Source organism: Colletotrichum siamense (genome assembly GCF_013390195.1).
Source record: "Colletotrichum siamense strain Cg363 chromosome Unknown KSG_Cg363_contig05, whole genome shotgun sequence".
Classification (NCBI taxonomy): domain Eukaryota; kingdom Fungi; phylum Ascomycota; class Sordariomycetes; order Glomerellales; family Glomerellaceae; genus Colletotrichum; species Colletotrichum siamense.
The window spans coordinates 781,215-802,152 of NW_023501018.1; the positions used below are offsets into that span (position 1 = coordinate 781,215).

The window sequence follows — 20,938 nt, forward strand, 5'->3', positions numbered from 1 at the left end:
AAGGATGACAGTAGGGGGCTGCTCGGGGGGTTGGGGCAACAGCGGGCTGCGGCAAGACATGGCTGGGGAAGGGGGGAGAGTGTGAGAGACTGAAGAGTTGCAGGTATAAAAGGGGTGGGTACTGCGAATTTCAAAAGCTGTAGACAATACAGTCTCATTAGAGTGGGTGCTATGTGCCGCGTGGCATGCGACGATGGACAGCGCGTTGGCGTCAGGCGGGTAGTCGGGTAGTCGTTGACTTGACGCGGCGTTAGGACTTTGCCAGTGTCCTGCTTCATCTCTCTTGGAATATCTGTTGGGTATTCTGATGTGAGCTCGAATGGTCAAGGACATGTCTACAGAGACTCAATCTGCCCTGTCTGGCCATAGCCTAAAGAGATGGGGAGACAAATCTGGAGACCTCGATGATCTGCCGCCCGTTTGGTTTGCGATATTATTGGCTGGTCTATCCTTAACTGATGCCCTGCTTCCATATTTATACCCTTGGGGATTTGAAGACCACGAGAATCAGTAAGCGTCCTGTGAAGGTATAAAATGGCAAGCGAACTTGTTTTTGAAGGTACAGGAAGCAAATCTGATTGCTTCCTCTATTCCGAAATGAATGTGAAGCTGGCAAGATCTGTCGCCTAACGCTTTTGCATGGTAATCAAAGATCACGCAGAACAGCTTAAGTTCACGCCTTGGTGGTACTGTTCTGTTGTCGTCTTGCTTGGCAGTGGGAGGGATACGCGAGAAACAGAATGGTTTCTAAGTTCGGAACACAACATCCGACCATTCCAAGCGTCAAGTATGTTCAGTCAACAGATCAGTCGGTGGTTGCCGTGGGCTTGCGATGAATGTTAGTAGCCGGGCAGCGCAATGCTCGATTGTCTGTTCCATGAGTTGGAACGATGTTCACGGGGTTTATATGCATCTCACCAGTATGCGAGTTTGGTAGTGGGCTACGTACGAGTTGAATGGTAAAGTACTTATGACACGTGTGGGACAGGATCCTAATATTTCCAGAGCAGGCGACAAGTTCTCCGAGAGGTCGCCGGACAGTCTTCTAATGAGTTGACCGTTGAGGAACATCTAATTGCAAAATCTAGGGCACCTTGGCTTCTGACGCAAGATTTAGAGACATCGTTTCCATATCCCGTCATCCGTCATTGTGGCAGTTGGTGGATTCCTCTAGAATACTTCGCGGACAAGATGTACGTCCAGGAAGGCAAGTCTCTCACATTTCAAATGCCCATGAGACTAGTGCCAACGGTTGCAGGTCCCGGCCCGGCTGAATAACCTTTTCCAACTCGTCGATAATTGCTGAAGGTATGAGCATGGGAGTATTTGGGGCTTTTATAATAGAAAAGGCTGGTCAGTATGGAGCTCGTGCATCTCGAGTAGCAGACTTCGGGAGGGCGACAGTAATAACGAATGAGACGCCTTATCTTTCCTGGGATAGACCGACGACTTTTTCGGTATGCTTGCTATAGTTATCGTTGTCGTCGTCGTTCTCGTCGTCGTTGTCGTTACCGTTGTCGTTTTCCACTAACATGGTTCTGTAAACTTTAAATTTAAGTACTCAAGTGATTTCATACCTGTTTATCTCACCTTATTCGAAAGAAATATGAGCAGCGTTAATCTTCAAGGCGTAGCAATCTACTTTAATTGGACCAAACACAAAAGAGCAACATGCATATTCCTAAGCAGACGTGGATTGACTTTTGATGTTCGCCGAATGACTGCCGATTTTGGACGTGGCTAAGCTGCCGCAGTGCCAAGGGCTCCGTGAACAACCGCGGCAACGGACACTGTGAGTGTGTTGGCAATGGTTGAAAACCTGTGGAAAAGGCACCAGTAGAGGGAGAATGCCAGCGACAACGATATGATGTAGATCAGCGAGTTACTCGACGACGAACAAAGATCAGAGAGAGGAAGAAACTTCACATTTGCAGGAGGATACCTCTGTACTAAGCCAGTATGACCACCAACAAGACCACAGCCGAATGGCAGAAGGCAGTTTAAGTACCTCCACCAGGTCAGTCTACGGTGCGCTACTCTTGTAGTGAGCCTGACCTTTGACTGGCAAACGATTCCTACTGGTATCAAAGACTGAGTTCGCTACAAGCTGTAGATGGCGACTCGTAGCACAGTCATAGCGGCAGAGATCACGGACTTATGGCATTCATTACCAGCACCGTGATTTTCGTAATACCGAATGACATGATTCAATGCCGATAACACTGAAGGCCGTGCGTGGCGGCACAATAGTACTTTAGGAAGTCCTCAAATCATCACGCAGGTAGAAATATCCAAATCAGCACGGGGCATCCGTGTCAGAGGTTGATCAAGTGATGTGACAGCTGTGCCAATTCCGCGACTATTTGTTGAATGTAAAGAAATTACTATGTTGAATGAGAATGATCGGCAGTTGCAGAATGCGCTTCATCCTCATATCACACACCAGCATATGGTCGTCGACAGCACAAAATCCTTTCAGATTGAATAAGATGAGATCATATACCGAATTGAGATGAGAAAGATCAACTCGAGGAAAGATTTGTTCGCATATGGAGGTCTGGGTCACTGTATCTCACTGGCAATGTAGCCCTAGTTGGTCGATGAAGCCGTGAATTGAGATACTTCTCCAGTTGCTGAGTCTGCTTGTTCTTCGTGACACCGTGGCAAATCTCCTGTTACGCCCTTCAGCAGGGCATTTCGATCGTCAGCGACCATTCTTACGGTAAACATGGGTCATTGATGAAGCAAGCGCACTTTGAGTCCGACTTTCTGAATCGTGAACGGCAGCAAACCTTGAGCAATGTGTCGCCGAGCTTTTGGTGTCGCCGAGCATTGACCACAAGAAGAGGTGATCGTGAATAGGTCGGAGCGTGGGCGGCGTTGCCGATGAGAATTTGAACAAAGTTGAATGAAATGTCCAAAGGGGCTACTTTTGAAGCACTTCTCAGACGTCTTGTCGGTGGTAAGGTGCAGCATGGGCAAGGTCAATTGCGACGTCACGAACTACAGAGAATTTCATATGGGCACATCCCAGTAGCTGTCGGAAAGTGTTTTCCGACTATCTGGCAATGACTAGACGTGACATTGACGTTATGATGTTATTGAGATGCCGCTGCTGCGCGGGCCACGCGGATTACGCGGGCCACGCGGTCCGCGCAAATTTGGAAAGGAAAATCGATGGGATGAACCCTTGTAATCTGGTTGGCTCGAAAAGTAGGAGCACCGCCAACATACAGCCAAGTGCCTCCGTTGTAGGCATACTGGCAACGAACATGAAATTCATGAATTCAGATTTGATCTCCTTTACGTTAACATATTCATTGACTGGTTCCTAAAGCTCCAAGTCAGCGCCCCCGCGCCTTAGGCATTGCAGCAGCTGAAGAGAGTCTTCCTACCGACATTTATTCTCTTACCACTTTATCGTCACGATCTACGTGATTTCATAGTTGTTCTGGGCCAACGACATTACCCCCACACAGTACCAACAACTTCACCGACAACGCCGGCTAACGGTTCAGACCTTCACCTCAACTAGAGCTGCAGAATCCTAGCAGCCAAGGCGTGTTTTAATAGACTCGCGTCTACTATAAGAGCATCAAGATGGCACGTTGGTTTTCTCACACGATATTGGCAGAGACTGACGTTGAACAGTCGACCCTGGAACAAAGACGCAGCATTTGGCTTGCAAAATTGGAAAGTTATCAGCACCGTTTCCATGTAGCAAGAGAAGACGTCACGGCCAAGTTTCACAGCCAGCAGCAGATAGTGGACCAGGAATTACGCAAGGACTTCTATCTTATGAACCAGAGGCGCCTGGAACGCGATGTCACAAGCCTCTTTGATCGGTATCAAACAGAGATACGGGCACTTCGAAGAGCCGAAATTGAAAGAGAGTACGCACATTCTCTAGAACATTTGGACAGAGAAGAGCAAGAGGTGATTCATCAGCATCAATTATTGTTTCCGCTACCGACAACTTCAGCAGCAAGGGTACCGGATGGGACACCATTTTGGCCGTCGTCCAACCGCCACGGGACAGCCTCGGCAAATTCTGCTATGGTGCCATCCCCGACAGAGGCCCCCTCACGGTCAAGACAAATCCAGGTTTCCCTACCACATGACGCTGGTTTTCGAGAAGAACCATTCCAGCAGAGGCACATTCTATCAACGCGGCGTCCAGCCAACACTTCTGAGTTTGCTCTTCGCTTTGATGGTGAACTGTCCAGCTCGCACAGCACGATGGCTAGGTCTCACACAGGCTTCCACCATTTAAACGAGACGCCGGAAACCGACAGACTTCATCACGAAACATCCGGCGCTTCCCCTGGACACGCTTTGGGTTCATGGCATGCCGCAATTGACGGTCGTTCTGAACGAAGGACTGATCAGTTCCGGCCAAGTAAGGCCAGCCACAGTTTACCACGAGACCACGCCACATTGTTACAAACAGCGAGGCATGACCAATTAATGAGACTCGATGGCCGAAGTGGCCGACAAACAAACTCCAATAATTGGTATCGCGAGCCTGCAAAGCCGAGTAATGAACGGATTGAGTTTGACGAAGTTTACCAAGACGGCAAAGCGGAGTTCAAACATACGATTGTGAAATTCTCGAATAAATTTTACATTTTGAAGTATGCCTTATTGAAGCAACCAAATCAAGAGTAATCCACTAACTGATAGCAGGTGCGACAGGCATGGCGTTCACTTCAAACAGAATGCTCTCATCGCTGCCGCGAAACATCTTAATAGTGCCCTTCACGGATTCATGAGAAAGGACTTCCGCCAGGCCATTGAGTCACTTGGCATTCGTGTCCTCAACTGTACTGATGAGCTAGCTAAGCTCAACAACGATGTCGTGCGGCATGCCTTTGAAATGGGATACAAGCCCATGAATTTATTGCGAAGCCGATACAATTCGTCTAAGCACCAATTAAGCCACGACACGCCAACGCCTCCTCCTGAACGCGCGCTGTCATCGCCAGCCGTCTCTCAGCAGACACCAGAGAAGGAAGACGTATCTGAAGGTGTTTTGAATCCCAAGCCGGGAGAGCTCTACTTGGCCAACTGCCCGAAGACGAATAGAACGTCTGTCGTAATGGCCTTGGGATGGAAGGACCTTTCAATGTGTGGGCGGGGCGAGATGTTTTGCGATCTAGCTTTATACAAAGACAAGCCCAGGCCTCGTTGTTATGAATTTGACAACGAGGGTATTATCGGCTGGGCCCCGGGTTACGGCGACGGGGAGTCGCTCGAGTCCTCTCGCGAGGTACCGGTCATGCGGTGCGAGAGTAATGGAGAAGACTGTTTCGTATGGACGAACGTACGACTGTTGACGCCGTTTCGCCTCGACGAACCTGACCGACGCTGTGATGCCGACGCAGGCGAACTTCGAATACGGCAGGTTTATGCTAGAGTCCGCGGCTTTGAGTCGTTCGAGAGCATGCTCGCTTACCAAGCCATCAAGGGGGATCCACGCCCGGAATGTACCCTGACCAAATCGCATCGCATGGGAAGCCATTCGGAATTTGAGCTGCAAAGCACTGGATCACCCAGCCTTCAGCCACTTGGGTCTGGCGCGCAAGTCTTGGGAGATGAGGCTGGTCCAGAAATGCGGAGTACACCATCGACAGATTCAAGGGACTTTGACAATGTTCAGGACACTTTGCGAAGCACCGTCAAATCTTCCTGTCCATCTCTCTCGCACAGGCCCGGTATCCAGACAGCCGAGTCAGTCTGCCATGAAATCCGCCGCAAGGACTCTCCAGCGACTCCTGGACCACTGAATGTTGAGAGGCAAAACCGGCCAGAGAAATTTCAGACTTTTGAAACCAGCTCTTCACCCAAGTCTAGGGAGAAGACTGCATCTCGTAGCCCAGAAGCATCGGTGCCGTCGCTCCTGGAACAGGTTCGCCCAGGCCGAGACAGAGAGGAGGGGACCAGAACGTGCACACCGCATGCTGAGCACCACGCGGACACCATAGAGGTCTTGCTATCCCCGCCGAATGGATCATTTCCCCAGCAACCACGACTTGAAGCCGACCAACCGCATCCGGCTTCCACGCGAGCTGGACACAGAAGACAGTCGCAGCGTGCAGTTGTCCGGCAATTGAGAGGTCGGTTCGTGCCAACTGACAGTCACTCGTCCGGAACACGGCGCAAATAGCAAGAACGCGGAAGCCACAGCTCATTGCTTCAATGTCAAGAATTGGTCGGAGACCGACCAAACTCCTATCTGGAAGGCTGCTAAGGATAGGCTCAGTGGCATTTCTCTGACGATTAAGAACATCCAGACACCAACCTTGGGGTAGTTAATGTGGTGGTCGCAACGCACACAGGTCTATGAATACCACGATATTGGCCTTCTGCTGTTAAGTTCGTGTTCTTTTTACGCGAACGTAGTAGTCTTCTGTTAAGACCCTGACCTCGTATCTTTAACATGCGAGGCAGGAGGTGAGGAATGCGGAATCCGTCAACAGTTACGTTAGAGGTAGGCTCTATTGCCGAGAGCTCAACAGACAATTTTGATGGATTGCAATGCTCAATTGTTGCCGAGGTATTGCGATTCATAACTTCACCCAGTGGCTTGTGATTAATCCAGAGTTTTGCTATACGGGCGGGTAATAGGCATAGACGACAATGGGGAAAAAGGCGACAGAATCAATAGGGACGAGAGGGACAACAAGGTTATATAATAAAGTTACTCAAAATAAGGAAAGGAAAAAAGAAATCTTAGGTCTAATATAATACCTCAACTGTCCGCAGACTCTTAACCTAAACGTCACCCCTTATCTCAATAACATTTCTTTTTTCTTTATTTAACCCTACCTAGCACTTCATAAAGATCAAGACCTTGTCAAGTAGGCTGCGTATGGGTGTGTCTTAACTCAAAATACCTACCTATAATTGGCCGAGTGAATGCTCTCTGTATTGAATGAAAACTGGTTGTTAGTAGCACGAATACAGTCAAAATGTGGCAGCACCAAATCTCCGTCACTCATGCCATTCGACCCGTTTGGTAGGTTGGGTAGTTGGAGGCATTCAAGCCAAGCTGGAACCCTTGACGGCTTCATAAGTGCCCTTCCAATCATCTCAACGTGGTGCTACCTTTGATGCAGTGAAGTGGCACAAGATGGGCTGCGAGAAGCAGGCTCTCGGCTGCTCTCCTCGACTTGACCAATCGAGGCGCATAAAAGCTTCGCTACATGAGTTCCGACCCACCACAATGCATGCACTGCCACGCACAGTATTATCAGTCAGCCGAGCAGCCTGATTGAGCATGCATGCATGTGTCTCTGGAGCGAGGTCTTATTGACTGACATGACTCCCCGTCATTATGCCTGCCGAAGTCTCACTTTTTCGATTGATCAAATCCCCTCGCTTTCTGAAAAGCACAGATTACTTCATTTACAGCCTGGTTTCTGTATCGATCGAAGGTCACTTCATCATGCAGTACTTTGCCAAGCTGCGGAAGAAACATCGATCCAAGCGGACCGATGGACCATCATCGACCAACCTGGAATCGGAGACTCCTCCCACTTCATTAACGACACCCACGCCGGTATCCGCACTCTCAGAATTCCCCGTCAATGAAATGCCCACGACCACAATTGCACCGGTCTCTATCAGTCTTCAGGATGTGCGAAAGCAAATCTGGAACGATGCTTACGACGAAGCTAAAAAAGATGAACCGAAAATATTCGAACAATACGAGCAGATTCTATCTGTCCACCTGCGAGAGACTAGCAATCGAACTTCCGATGCTGAAAACGGAACGAATGCCATCAAACAGGACACGCTGGGTCGGCAGTTGCAGATGACGAAGCTCGTCGAAATGGGTCTAGAGAAAACAGAGAAGAGCGCAATGGCAAAAGGAAAGATCAAGGAAGGAATGCAGCCTGTCCTTAACATCAAAGAGTTCGTCGCCACTGCTGTCAAATCTGAGCCAACTGCTGCTATCGCCTGGGTGGGCGTTATGACCTGCATGGATGTAAGGAGATCCAATAAGCTTCAATGCTCCCGCTAACAGTCTCACAGATCATAACCAATCCCGTCACTGAGCCGGGCGTCAATCGTGACGGTGTCAAGTTTGTACTCGAACGAAGCCGGTGGCATTGGGAGTTGACGCAACTTCTACTCGATATCCGCAAGACTGACACGTCTCTGACCGAGCTGCAAACGCAACTGAAAGCGCATATTGCTCGTCTCTACAAGAAGCTCCTGCTTTATCAAATCCAGAGCGTTGTCTTGTACAACAGAAGACTGGTGGGCGTCCTCATTAGAGACGTTTTCAAAGTTGACGATTGGCAACAAAAGATTGATGCGATTCTGGGTGTTGAAGAAGCTTTGCGCAAAGATGTGGAACAGCATAACTCTGAAGAGCTGAAAGGACGGCTTCGAGATATTGACAGCACCCTGAAGGACCTGCGACTGGACATCAAAGCAGTGGAAACTGCGGTTGAACAGCAGACCCGGGTCTTACACAAGCTTCACCACGACGACAAGGACAAGGAATGCTTGGCACGTTTATGTGTTATCAATCCAGAAACCCATAAGGCAAAAATTCAGCGGACAGGAGGCGGACTACTGAAAGATTCGTACGAATGGATTCTCGACCATGAAGACTTCCAGAGGTTCCGTTCTAACCCAGAGAGTCGCCTACTCTGGATCAGAGGTGATCCAGGCAAGGGAAAGACAATGCTTCTCTGTGGTATTATTGACGAGCTGAAGAACGAGTCGTCACGTCCGTTGACGTATGCCTTCTGCCAGGCAACTCATGGTGATTTCAGGAGTGCGACCTCGGTACTCCGCAGTCTGATATGGCTTCTCTGCAAGGATCACCCAGAGCTAGTCTCGCATGTTCGAGAGAGATACGATGTTGAGGGCGAGACCCCACTCAAAGACATCACTGCCTTACAAAGCATACTCGGACAAATGCTTGGAGAGACCTATTTGAGAGATGCTGTCTTACTGGTCGATGCTCTAGATGAGTATTTGGCGGATCGAACAGAGCTCATCGACATTATAAGCGACTTCTCAGGCTCCTTTCCAGCCAAGTGGATTGTCTCGAGCAGAAACTGGCCTGATATCAACGGACAACTACAACATGCTCAGAAAGACATCTTGTCTCTCGAGTTGAATAATGATGCCATATCCCAAGCTGTCAGTGTGTTCGTTGAACACAAGGCCAAAGAACTGGCATTACGCAAAAGGTACAGCCCAACGATGCAAGAAGCTGTTCTCAAAACGCTTCTCCAGAAAGCCAGGGACACCTTTATCTGGGTAGCATTGGTATGCGCAGAGCTTGACCGTGTCCCAGAACGACATACTATGGCGCATTTGAAATCGATCCCTGGAGATCTCACGAGACTATATGACCGTATGCTGGATCATGCAGTTGTTTCTCGCGATGCAGATTCCTGTCAGAATATTCTCCGCGTTGCTTGCATAACGTTCCGGCCACTCACCCTCAGTGAACTTCAAGTTCTCGTTGAGGAGCTGGGTGATCACAGCCACGATGTACTGCGAGAGATAGTGGGAGAATGCGGTTCATTTCTTACTATACAAGAGGATACGGTCTATTTTATTCATCAGTCGGCCAAAGATTTCCTGATTCAGCAAGGGAAGGACAGACTCTCCCACCTCAGCAGTCGGGACCTGCATCACCAATTGTTCGTCCGATCACTGAGCATTTTGATGGGGCTAAAGCGAAATCCTTATAATTTGGACTCCCCTGGGGTTTTGGCCAGCGATATTGTACGGCCTGAGTCTGACCCATTGGCCTCGCTCGAATATTCGTGCGTCTATTGGATTGATCATTGCAACGAGCTCGGTGACGCGAGGGCATTATCAGACGATAAGCGGATTGAGGTATTCGCCAGAAAGTCCTTCTTACACTGGCTAGAGGCTCTCAGCATATTCCAAGAAGTACCAGAGGCTGTCAAAGGTATACAGACACTCGCTAAAATCATGGTAAGTTTGCACGTGAAAAGCCCGAAATCCTCTGCATTCAGGTCTGATACGTCGGTCAGGGCGACACAGCAAACCATGACCCGAAGAAAATTGTTGACGACATGAGACGGTTCGTGCTTTTGCACATAGACACCATCAGGATCGCCCCTCTCCAGATCTATAACTCGGCGCTTGTCTTCTGCCCTTTCGGCAGTACGATCAGAGGGATGTTCGAACATGAAGAACCGGACTGGATCAGGCCGAAGCCGAACATCCCAAGCAACTGGGAAACCTACATTCAGACAATTGAATTAGATTTTGCGGATGGTGGCATTGTAAATATGCAGTTCTCCGAGGGAAATTTGCTCCTTTTGACGGAGTGGAGTCATATCATCATTTGGGACGTACTTTCCGGTCGCCGCCTACACACAATCTACAACAATTACGACGCTGATAAACATTATTTCTCCTCTGTTCCGATGGACATAGTGACGTTGCACCACAATGGCAGATTTCTCGTGGGTTCATCTTTTTGGGGTTTCCACATATGGGATGTCGAATCTGGTGAAAGCATGGATTCTCTGCGACCACCTTACGACTGCACCTGCACTATTGAGAGAATTGCATCTTCGCCTGACGGACAGTCTCTGGCTATCATTTCAGCGTCTTTGACACCGGAAGAGAACATAGTCCTGACGATGACGATATGGGATTGGCCTACTTTCAAACGGCAGGTAGTGCTACAGTATCCAGAATGCCGTTGTGCACCATTCTTATCTTTCTCGTCGGATAGCAAGTTACTATCGTCAACTCTTGACACAGGCTTCAAAGTCTGGAATTTGGCAGATGGCAGTTGTTTATTGGAGGTTGGAGAATTCCCCGAACTCATCAGAAGCCCCACATTCGTCTTCTTGGACGAAAGTCGCCTTGTTTGTTGGTCGGCTGGCACGACTGTCAATATCTGGGACACAGAAACCCAACGTTGTGTTCATACTCTTCAACTTCAGGACGAAGTTGATGCAATCGCACCCATAAGAAGAAATGGGCAACTTGCCATCGCCTCGGGCTACTCCATCTCCGTATGGGATGACGCGGGGTCTTGTGTCCAAACTTTTCAAACAAGGACGAAAGACATGTCGCTCGCATTCTTTCCTGATCAGGGACTGCTCGCTTCAGGGAGTTGCTACAGTGGCGACCCAATCAGCCTGTGGGACTTGTCGACAACCTCCTCCACACCATTGAATGAGAAACACGTAGACTTAGGCTCGGTGCGGCTGTGTCCGCCTGATGGCAGATACATTGCGGAGTCAGTTGACAACATAATCAGACTGTGGAACGTAGAGACCGTCCGCTGCCTTCGTACACTTGTTGGTCACAAGACCAAGGTTGAGTTTCTCACGTTCTCGCCAGATGGCCTGTACGTTCTATCAGTCTGCAAAAGGGAAGTCAAACTCTGGGATGCAGACAAAGGTTGCTGCCTCACCACATTCCAGCGTTCAAATGCGTCAAGGCCCGTTTGGTCTCCCAACAGTCAATGGTTCGCACTAGTTGGCCATTCAGCAATCGAGATTTGGAATGTCTTGGATCACGTTTGTATACAGCAGTACGACTACTCGTCAGATTCCAACGAACCAGTGAAGCTGGCCTTCGCGGGTGATGGTGGGACTCTGGCATCTATCGACTCCCTTAATCTAAAGATTTGGGACATTAGAAACAAACGCTGCACCCTAACAATGAGGATAATTCGCAGCATGGATGTGTGTATTGCAGTGTCAGCACACGCCGAACGGGTTGCTCTGGGCATGTATAGCACCATCTACGTCCTAGATGTTAGCGAAGGCAGGGTGCTCTGGGAACGCGAGGTTGATGCTAGGAATTCTAGCGTGCAATCGGTCGCATTGTCACCGAACGAGGAATGGCTCGCGTCAACGTCAACAGACGGTGGTTCACGCGAGATGGTGCAAATTTGGCGTATCGACACACAAACATGCGTTCGTAGGCTTGTATTCACTCATGCCAGCAGATTCACTTACAATCTTCGATTCAACCCACTAAACAGCTCGCAGCTCCACACAAGCACAGGAACGTTAGAACTTCAACTTGGGTCTGACATAGGCTCTGGAGAAGATCCTATTGAAGCTGAATACTGTGGGTATGGGTTGAGTAATGATGGTATGTGGATCTGTAAAAATAGCGAAAGGCAACTGTTTCTACCGTCGGAATATCGGGATTATATACGGATTACGGGGTCAACAGTTGCCCTTCAAAGTCGGTCAGGGCGGGATATATGGTTTCATATGGCCTGATTTGAAAGTGGAGAACTAGAGGTACAAAGTGCAGATAGCTTCATATCGAGAACAACGGTTTATCAGACAGTTTGGCTGTGGATACAGGTAGACATGCATCTTTAGAGATGCGGCTACCTACCTGAATTAGTGCGTGATTAAAGCCTTATGTAAAGCAAATGTTCACTAACTTGAGCAAAGCTGAAACTATGACCGGATTATCAAGCTGGCAGCAACCGCAACCTAAGTCGCTTACAGCATTAACATCTGAAGCTATCTTATAGAAAGGTAATAAAACCCCAATTTCAAAGAAAGTGAGCGACCAACTTTATGCGACTAACCCACCCCGTTTCGCACCAATCTCGGCAAATCCTACTACTGAAATCTAGAATTGATCAAAGTTTACTGTCAAAGGATCGGGCTTACATCAGAGACGTTTCAGCTAAAATGTGCAGCAGCTATCACCACCACTTTTGTGATATGGGCAGTCTATTTCGAACCACTTTGAGAAGAGCGCAAGAAATTGTCCGTGGCCTTTCGGGCGATACGACAAGGTGTATCATCACATCATGGCTGAATGATGTTGCTCACCTAGTGTTGGTGGACAGAAAGCGCGTGCCCTAGAGAAAGCAGGGCCGAGTGAGTGAGTCACAAGGAGCTGTAGGCTGCCCACAGAAAGTAATGTGTGATAAGTGTGATGGAACAGCAGAGCAATTGTATTTCAAAGTATGTAGACACCACAGTGCATGTTTGCGATGCAGCTGTGACAAGCTAGGGAAGTATCGCAAAACATAACTTCTCATGCATTCATTTGACGTTGAACGCTACATGTTGGCTGGCTACTTACCTTTACCGAGCAGTGGACTTCATGAATTGTTTCAAATTCTGCTTTGGGTGCCTCACTATCGTCCGCGGTATTATCCCGCCGCCATTGTCTTTGTCGCAATCATCGTCGTCGTCTCGTAATGTCGTCGTAGCTGTTGATATTGTTGAGGTCGTTGCTGTTGTCGTGCAGCAATAATCATCAGCACCAGTGATCATGAAGGGCCGGCGCTGATCTAGACTAGGTAAGCGACTGTTTCGTAGTTTCGGCGCTTGAGCACTATATATGCCCATTAATCGTCATTACTTTTCCGCTTGGCAAGAGAACCAAAATAAACGTAAACGTGTGTGAACATGTTCATCCAAAGTGCGCAATTTAATTAAGTTGGTTGTGCATTGAGTACTGAAGTGACTTCTTGAACTTTATTTCAATAAAACAGGGGCTTGAGCCAACAATAGCTCTGCTTACCGCGTGCTGCGGCAGCGGGGTGGCCGGCCTACGGCTGCATACATGTGCTTGGGGACGAGTCAAGCATGGACGGGCCTGTCCGCAATTGATTAAGCAACGGCCAGTCCGGCCCCGCTCCGCCGGGCCCATGACACCATGCTTGGTCCGTTAATCAACTTTCCAGATATTCTCCAATGATAGAGATGCTCGAAGCCGATCATTCCTTTCCAACGAGGTTGCCTATTAAAGGATTTGAGCACCGCACACGCCTTTTCGCGTGTGGTTGTTTGGCATTTGTCCTGCGTGTTGTTGCTGCGTCTTCCAACTACCTGTCAGTCTTTACTTTCACCAATGTCTCGCACTAGTCATTCGTTTGCGCCGGGAACCTTCCGTGTATTGTTCCTATGGCTTTCACTCCTTAACGTCTTACTCCCCATCAGCGCATCGCCCACGCCTGCTACCTCCGATCGAAAGCTTGCTAAGCGGGTGAAACAACAGTTCCCTTGGTTCGACGACACTTACGAAGGCCGTGCGGACAAGGGAGAATGGCTGAAGGGTCTTCTGCCCTTGGATCCCGCAAAAGCGCAAGAATATAATGGTGGAGCGTCGGTGGCTAGCCCGTACCAGAACCCGGAGGATGTTTTGGCCTGGGGCTGGACACCGAATGTCTATTTCTTCCCGTATGCAGGCGGTCGAAAGCCCGATTTCGAGAACCGGCTAGACCCTGCATTCGCGGACACAGCTTTCCCGGTAAACAAAGCGGACAACACAGTCTGGAATCTGGTCCACGATCGAGAATTCAAGAAGGCAAATGGCCAAACAGGATATGTGAGCAGAGCTATGACACCTCAACTGTCCCACCGTACTAATCTTCTCGTTCTGTCAGCCCACGATGGCGCACTACACCAACGTTGTAAACCCGAAGTCTGGTGCATTCATTTTCGACTCAAATTACAGCCCAACTTATGCAAAGAACACGAATAAAAAGGGGGATATCCCCGACTTAGACACGGCGTCCGATATTGCCTACTTCCAGTGGCGAGACGGCTGTCTATCTGGAGGTGATGATCCGAAGAAGTTGAAGGTCGTTTTTCGGTCGCACATTGTCTATAACAAGACATTCCAAATTGTGATGGAGGCATTGCGAAGGGCAAAATATACCCAGGTCCCAGAATGGGACCAACGAATTACATTCAAGATGGATACTGACGAGGGTCTTGCCATCCTGGGAAGCACCCACGGCGCTTCAACAGCTTGGATGCTCATTCAGCACAAGGAGGAGCTTGGGTTGAAGGACATCACGGAAGTGGTGGTTTGGGCAGCGAACGGGGCCTTCCCGTTGACACGAAACCCAAATTTGGCTAATCTGAACTTGAGGTTTACGATAGTCGACGTTTAAGACATCAAAGGATATATCAGCATAGCGTTTAATTCAATTATGACTTGAAGATTTCCAGCTCTGCCGTCAATCCATCGTGCGGTGTCTTCGCTCGCGATGAAAAAAGTTCGGAAACAACATGCAGAGTTCGGTTCAATGGACTACGTCTTTGGGAAGCTCTTCTTCGCCAATGCTTGCTAGCTTATTCCAGGCAGCTGGCCAAATTACCTGATAGGCTTAACATAATGATGTTTTAGTACACCGGAAGAACGAGAATACATTGGCATAGTTAGCGACCGACACCCCGGCCAACCCAGACAGCCTCTCCTACACGCTTGTTCTGAGCATAGGAAGAGGGGGGGGGGAAGGCTGCGGCGTGGCTTTCTACTGATCCTACGTTCTGGGGAGTCCTCCAAAGTTTCGTCTTCGTCCGTCAGGCACGTATGTCTTGCTCTGGCTGCTCTGTCTGCGACGGTCCTTCTGTCGCCCGAAGCTGACCCGTTTCTCGGTTGCCGTTGATTGGGCTGTCCTCAGAGCTGTCCTCAATTCCTGCCATTCGAGGGAAACCGAAGAGACCCAACATCCTTCTGTCATACTAGGCTTTCGGGTGTGCCGGATCAATAATGCGAATGCTGGTCTATCGGTGCCGTACGGGGCTCGTATTTCAACGCCCAGAGTATTGCACGACTAGCATCAAATTCCTCATGCAGATTGAAAACGGCATGCTGCTACCGGAATATCAAGTAGCTTACCAAGTTGAGATGCGGAAGTCTCCGGGCTATCACATTCCGAGAGCTAAAAAGAACTCAACCAGAGACCAACCGGCAGACCCAGACGCAGGCAATCACCATCCATCGGCTGTCCGCACCTGAAGTTGGCCCGTCAGAGTCAGTGGTTGCGACCACTTCGCACCTCTTTCATCTCCGGGTCAGAGATCCACCGACGAACGTACTTATGATGGCGAAATCGTTGTTTTGTATTGATGGTAGGAGATACCTTTGTTGCGTTGATTGAAGTCATTTTCAAAGCCGCAGTCCCTGAGTACACTGCCAGGATGGATGACGAAAAAAGAAACGCAGACAGCTCACTACGGCGAGGATCAAACGTTATCACCTCCTTCGGATCCGGTCGTGACAAGTGGAAAGATCTCATCCACCGAAAGTGAGGCTTCCACAGGCAAGTGGAAAAGATACGCGGAATTGCGTTTTACGTGGGTCGAATTGCTTCCAGTAAGGATGTGAATGGAATCCTTCTCAGACTTCTACTCCCATTCGGGTATTTTGAGAGCTGTTGTAGTAGATCTGCTGTGTTCAATACCGACGTAGAGGGGTTTCATAGTTCAATGCGATTAGCAGTCTCTTCTATTCATGTGTGTCCGATGAGTTTTGAGAGACAATGGGATGAGTGGGGCGAGGGTTGTCGACCATGATCTTGAAATAGTCGTTTCGTTTACGCTACAGGCACATCTGCTTTAACGTAACTGTCTCTAACTGCTTGTAGGGGTAGGTACGGCAGAACACACGAGATTTAACACCACTCAGCACTGTCATAGGGGACCAACAGTTCATGATCTAAAATCCTTTATTTACGATGTAAAGAAACTTTATACAGAGTCTAGAAGGAAACATATACGATGAAGGCTCGGGAGGGTTAACTCATGACATCAACTAATACAACCCCCCCCAGTGGTGTCCGCTCAGCACTTGAGGGCTACCTAGTACTTGTGCATGTGGACATGGCGTCTGAAGCGCATGGCCTGGCGAGCAGCGCGCTTCTCGGAGCGCTTGCAGTTCTCGGGGGCAGGGGTGGTGGTCGAGTTGCTGCCGGAGCCGCTGACCTTGAAGGCAGCGATCTTCTCGGCGGCGTGCTCGGCGGTGATCATGATGATGGCCTGGGTGTTGCCGGTGGGGAGGTCCGGGTGGATGGAGGCGTCGACGACGAAGAGGTTGTCGGTGCCGTAGACCTTGGTGTCGAGATCGACGACGGCGGTGCCGTTGCCGGAGCGGCCGTCGTCGGTGCCCATCTTGGCGGAGCCGACCCAGTGGTCGCCCGAGATCATCTTGGTGGAGATGATATCCTCGGGGGTGGCGCCCGGGGTGACGTAGCTGAGGGTGGAGTTGCTGCCGCTGGTGAGGTCGAGCCAGTACTGGACAAAGTCGGACATGGCCTTGCGGTCCTCGGTGTCGATGAGCCAGGGCTTGGTGTTGAGGACGGTGTTGCCCGAGGCGGAGATGCCGAGCTCGCCGAGAGTGGAGGTGCCGTGGGTGAGGAACGTGCGGACGGTGATGATGCCGTTCTGCATGGCGGAGGCGGTGCCCTGGAGGTAGCGGGTGCGGCCGTCGGCGCCCTCGGCGGAGGTCCAGAGGTGCATGCGCTGCGCGGCCTGGGTGATGGGGCCGGAGCCCTCCTCGTAGAGGGCCAGGTCGGAGGTGACGGGGCTGGAGGCGATGGCGTTGAAGCCGTAGGCGGTGAAGTTGGTCTGGGAGTTGAACTGGAGCATCACCTGGGCGTGGTCCTGGAGGTGGTGGCCGACGGGGAGGTCGATCCAGTCAGCCTCGGCGGGGAGAGTGACGCCGGTGGAGGCAGCGCCCTGCTTGACGATGGCGAGGGCGTCAGACTTGCCGATGCCGGAGTTCCAGAGGATACGGGGGGAGGACATGGCGCCGGCGGCGAGGACGACCTTGCCGCCCTGGTTGACCTTGATGATCTGCTTGCTGCCGTCGGCGGCCTGGGTGAGGACACCGGTGATGGTGCTGCCGGTACGCTCGACCTGGATCACCTTGGTCTCGAGCTTGAGGGTGAAGTTGGGCAGCTGCTGGGCGAAAGGCATGTAGGTGCGGGCAGGACCGGCACGGAGGTTGTCCTTGATGGACCATGAGGGACGGGAGAAGACGGCCTGCTTCTCGTTGGGGGACTCGATGGAGTCGACCTCCTTCCAGCCCTTGCCGCTCAGGAGGCCGGAGAGGACCCTGTAGGTGAGGTCATCGTAGTACTTCTTGTCGTCGGAGGGCTCCGTGGTGCCGGGGTTGCGCTCGTACAGACGCTCGGCGGCGGCGGACATGTCGGCCCAGTTCCAGCCCTTAGGCCAGCGCTGGAAGTCGTGCTCAGGGGGGTGGATGAAGTTGAGGCCGTTGATGGAGCTGGAACCACCCAACAGGCAGCCGGCGGTGGAGGCAGTGTCACTACACATGCTGATGCCAGAGAGAGAGGTCATGGAGCTGCCAAGGGCGGGAATGTCGTAGGGGGTGAGGGTGTCGTTCCAGGGGAGAGCCAGGTCAGAGCCCAGGGGGACAGTGTTGGCAGGGCCACGCTCGATGAGGAGGACGCTGGCACCGCTCTCAGCAATACGCTCGGCAGCGATGATGCCAGCAGGGCCACCACCGACAACAATGACATCGTAGGTGCTGTTGGAGGTAGTGATGGGAGTGGTGCTGTTGCCGGGAACGGGGGTGGTGGTGCCGTTACCAGGGACAGGAGTCGTCTCAACCTCCTTCGCGTACTTGGACCACTCCTCGAACTTGGCGGACTTGGCACTGGCGATGTCAAGACCGAACTGGCCGAAGCCAGCAGAGTGGTAGTTGAGTGCACTCGCGGGGTCGGAGGGAGTGGTCGGGCTGGTGTCGGAGAAAGCCCAACCCAGGATGGGAGACTCGCCGGCCAGGGTTGTCGCGGTGGAGTCGACGCAGTTGCTGCACAGGAAAGTGTACGAGAAGTGGGTGCTGTTAACGAAGGTACCGTTGGCGATGGGGGTGGCCTTGACCTCGGTCTTGGTGTAGACGTCGGGGTTGGAGTACGCGCTGCCCATTCTGAACGAGGTGACGATGTCCTCGCCATCGGCCCAGGCGACGAACAGCAGACCGTTCAACATGCCTCCCTTCAACGACACGGCACCCCAGTTGCCCTTGGTGGAGATGGGCACAACCATCTGGCCGATGAAGTCGGTGCCGGTGGTCTCGGGGACGGCAATACCGAAACTGTACGGGTAGGCGTCGGGCTTGTATCGCTGGAAGTCGATGCCGGTCTGGGGATCGGTGTAAGCCGAGGCGCGGAGCTGGGCGGAGGCGGATCCGGCGAGCCCAAGAAGGGCCGCGGCTCCCGAGATCGTGTAACGCATGGTGAGAATCGCTTTCTAGGTGTCTTCTAGTTTCGAGTTTTGGAGGTGATCGGGGTGAATGAGTGGCTTGGAGGTTGTCCAAAAGTGAATGTAAGTGTTGCGAGAGAACGAACGCTAACCGCTAGGGTCAACAGGATGATTTCTGAAAAGAATGACAAAACACCGTACTAGCGGTGACTCGAAAAAGAAGGAATGCAGCGAAGATGCGGCTCAACAAACAAAGAGAGAAACACAAGATCTGCGTCGGAGCAGCTATGGTGTTCATGTTATATCTCTTCAACCAGGAACACTCCGTCTCTGTCTTGGCATCTTTGCACTGGTCTGAACAATTAGGAAATACCCCCACTCAAGCAAGTTTCCTTAATCTCGAGCACCTAAGGGGTGCATACCGGTAGGCCGGGGTCCGTTGGCGCCAGACCGGGGGCCAGAGATTCTCCGTGTTGGTCTCGGTCTTCGGCAGCCCCACTCGACCCCGGGATGCGCATCCTCGGGTCCGTTAGAATGTTTGAAATAAACCTGCCCGCTATCACCAGCCAAGCGCGCCAACAGCGCGTGCTGCCGTGCCGTTTCAAATAAGGATCCCGTCATTGGCAGACCTTCCAAACAAGGGCATGGCCTCGTCTGCAGGCGCTGTCTCCCTATGACGTGCAACGTAATTTGGCCCTCTGTTTTACTTACATGTGAGGAGTGTCCACAGCTCAAGGATTGAAGGACGCCCTGCAGGTCGAATCACGGCCCCTTTGTTGACCTTTGGCTCTGATGGATCTGGGTCGTTGCACCTGCTCTTGGCTTCCCTCGCCTATTCGCTGGGCCGCCCAGAAATGTTCGGATGAACCTACCGAAGAGGGGCCTCGGCCGAGTGGATAACACGGCTGGGGGAGGAGCAACTTTGAAGGCAGCCGCTGTGATCCCTTTCCAGACATGCAGGGAGCGGCAAGGTAATTAGAATCGTACGTGATGGAATGTCTAGCCTGGCGCCGCCTCCTTGGAGCGTGCAGGTGCGCTGTCAATCTAACACCGCATTGCCGCCATCTGCCGTAATGATTTGACTTGATCACTAATTCTCCTAGCCCCTATGGCGAAGCTAGGCGAGGCCGTCAAGTGACAAGTCAGTCTGCAAAAGCAAGCCGTTGGCGCTGAGTCGTTCTCATGTTGGACCAGAAAAAAGGTTCACTGTACCCGAGACTGTCCAGCCGCTTCAGGTGGTTCTCACCCCCATGTTATGGTCCACAATTACCCCTCATAAGCTGGATTACGGCCTGCTTAATTGGCGGAAAATGTTTGTGTCGATTTATGAAGACATGGGTCTGTCAGTTCACCAGTCCTCGCCTCGCGTCAAGTTGCTCAAATTACCTCGCCCCTGCCTGGCGATCGACGAAATTGAAAGACGTGAATGGAAAAATGCCCGGCGAAATTCCCTCGACATGCGAGACATATCGGCCTTGTGTCTTTGCTCGTCTGGTCTTGCCATCCGCGCTGCCCTCTTCTCATCGAGAAAGATCTGTGATTTTGATTAGCGTGGCATTGTTCGTCCCAATTTTGGGTTAATGCGTTCTTGGCGTCTTGGCGGTATCTAAATGATTGTGATGCGAAGATTCTGTTCACAAGGGCTGTCGAATCCGAGGAGTTCGGAACGAAAACTAGAAAAACGATGCATTTCCCGCCGTGTGAACGCATTTGTGAGCGGACCATGTTAGCCATCCATGCGAGTGAAATCTCTGGAAAGATTGAATATGCCGACCAAATCACTCCAGAGGACGCAGCCCAGGGGCTGTTGGCTACGCGACTGGTCTACCCTCGCCCGCACAGCGCACCTTTACACGCGGTATTCATCTCTTGCTTCTCTAGCCTTGGGCTTGGGCAGCAATGTCCTATTAACCAGCGATTGTTTTGAGAAATGTCGCCCCAAAAACACAAGGTAATCTACAGCAGCGGAATTG

At 51.1% G+C, this 20,938-nt stretch overlaps 3 protein-coding genes across 3 annotated transcripts; 2 read left to right on the forward strand and 1 right to left on the reverse strand.

Moving 5' to 3' along the window:
- Nucleotides 1-7,447: 7,447 nt before the first annotated feature.
- On the forward strand, nt 7,448-10,443 carry CGCS363_v007869 (Vegetative incompatibility protein HET-E-1; the record flags this gene model as incomplete). The annotated part of the gene is made up of 4 exons (XM_036639718.1): nt 7,448-7,990; nt 8,038-9,972; nt 10,032-10,355; nt 10,441-10,443. 4 exons carry the CDS (start codon nt 7,448-7,450, stop codon nt 10,441-10,443), a joined length of 2,805 nt encoding a protein of 934 aa, XP_036494328.1.
- A 3,414-nt stretch (nt 10,444-13,857) lies between these two features.
- On the forward strand, nt 13,858-14,905 carry CGCS363_v007870 (uncharacterized protein; the record flags this gene model as incomplete). Its single annotated transcript, XM_036639719.1, has 2 exons — nt 13,858-14,334; nt 14,393-14,905. 2 exons carry the CDS (start codon nt 13,858-13,860, stop codon nt 14,903-14,905), a joined length of 990 nt encoding a protein of 329 aa, XP_036495022.1.
- Nucleotides 14,906-16,598: 1,693 nt separating this feature from the next.
- On the reverse strand, nt 16,599-18,998 carry CDH-1-8 (Cellobiose dehydrogenase; the record flags this gene model as incomplete). The annotated part of the gene is made up of 1 exon (XM_036639720.1): nt 16,599-18,998. One exon carries the CDS (start codon nt 18,996-18,998, stop codon nt 16,599-16,601), a length of 2,400 nt encoding a protein of 799 aa, XP_036495023.1.
- Between the last annotated feature and the right edge of the window lie 1,940 nt (nt 18,999-20,938).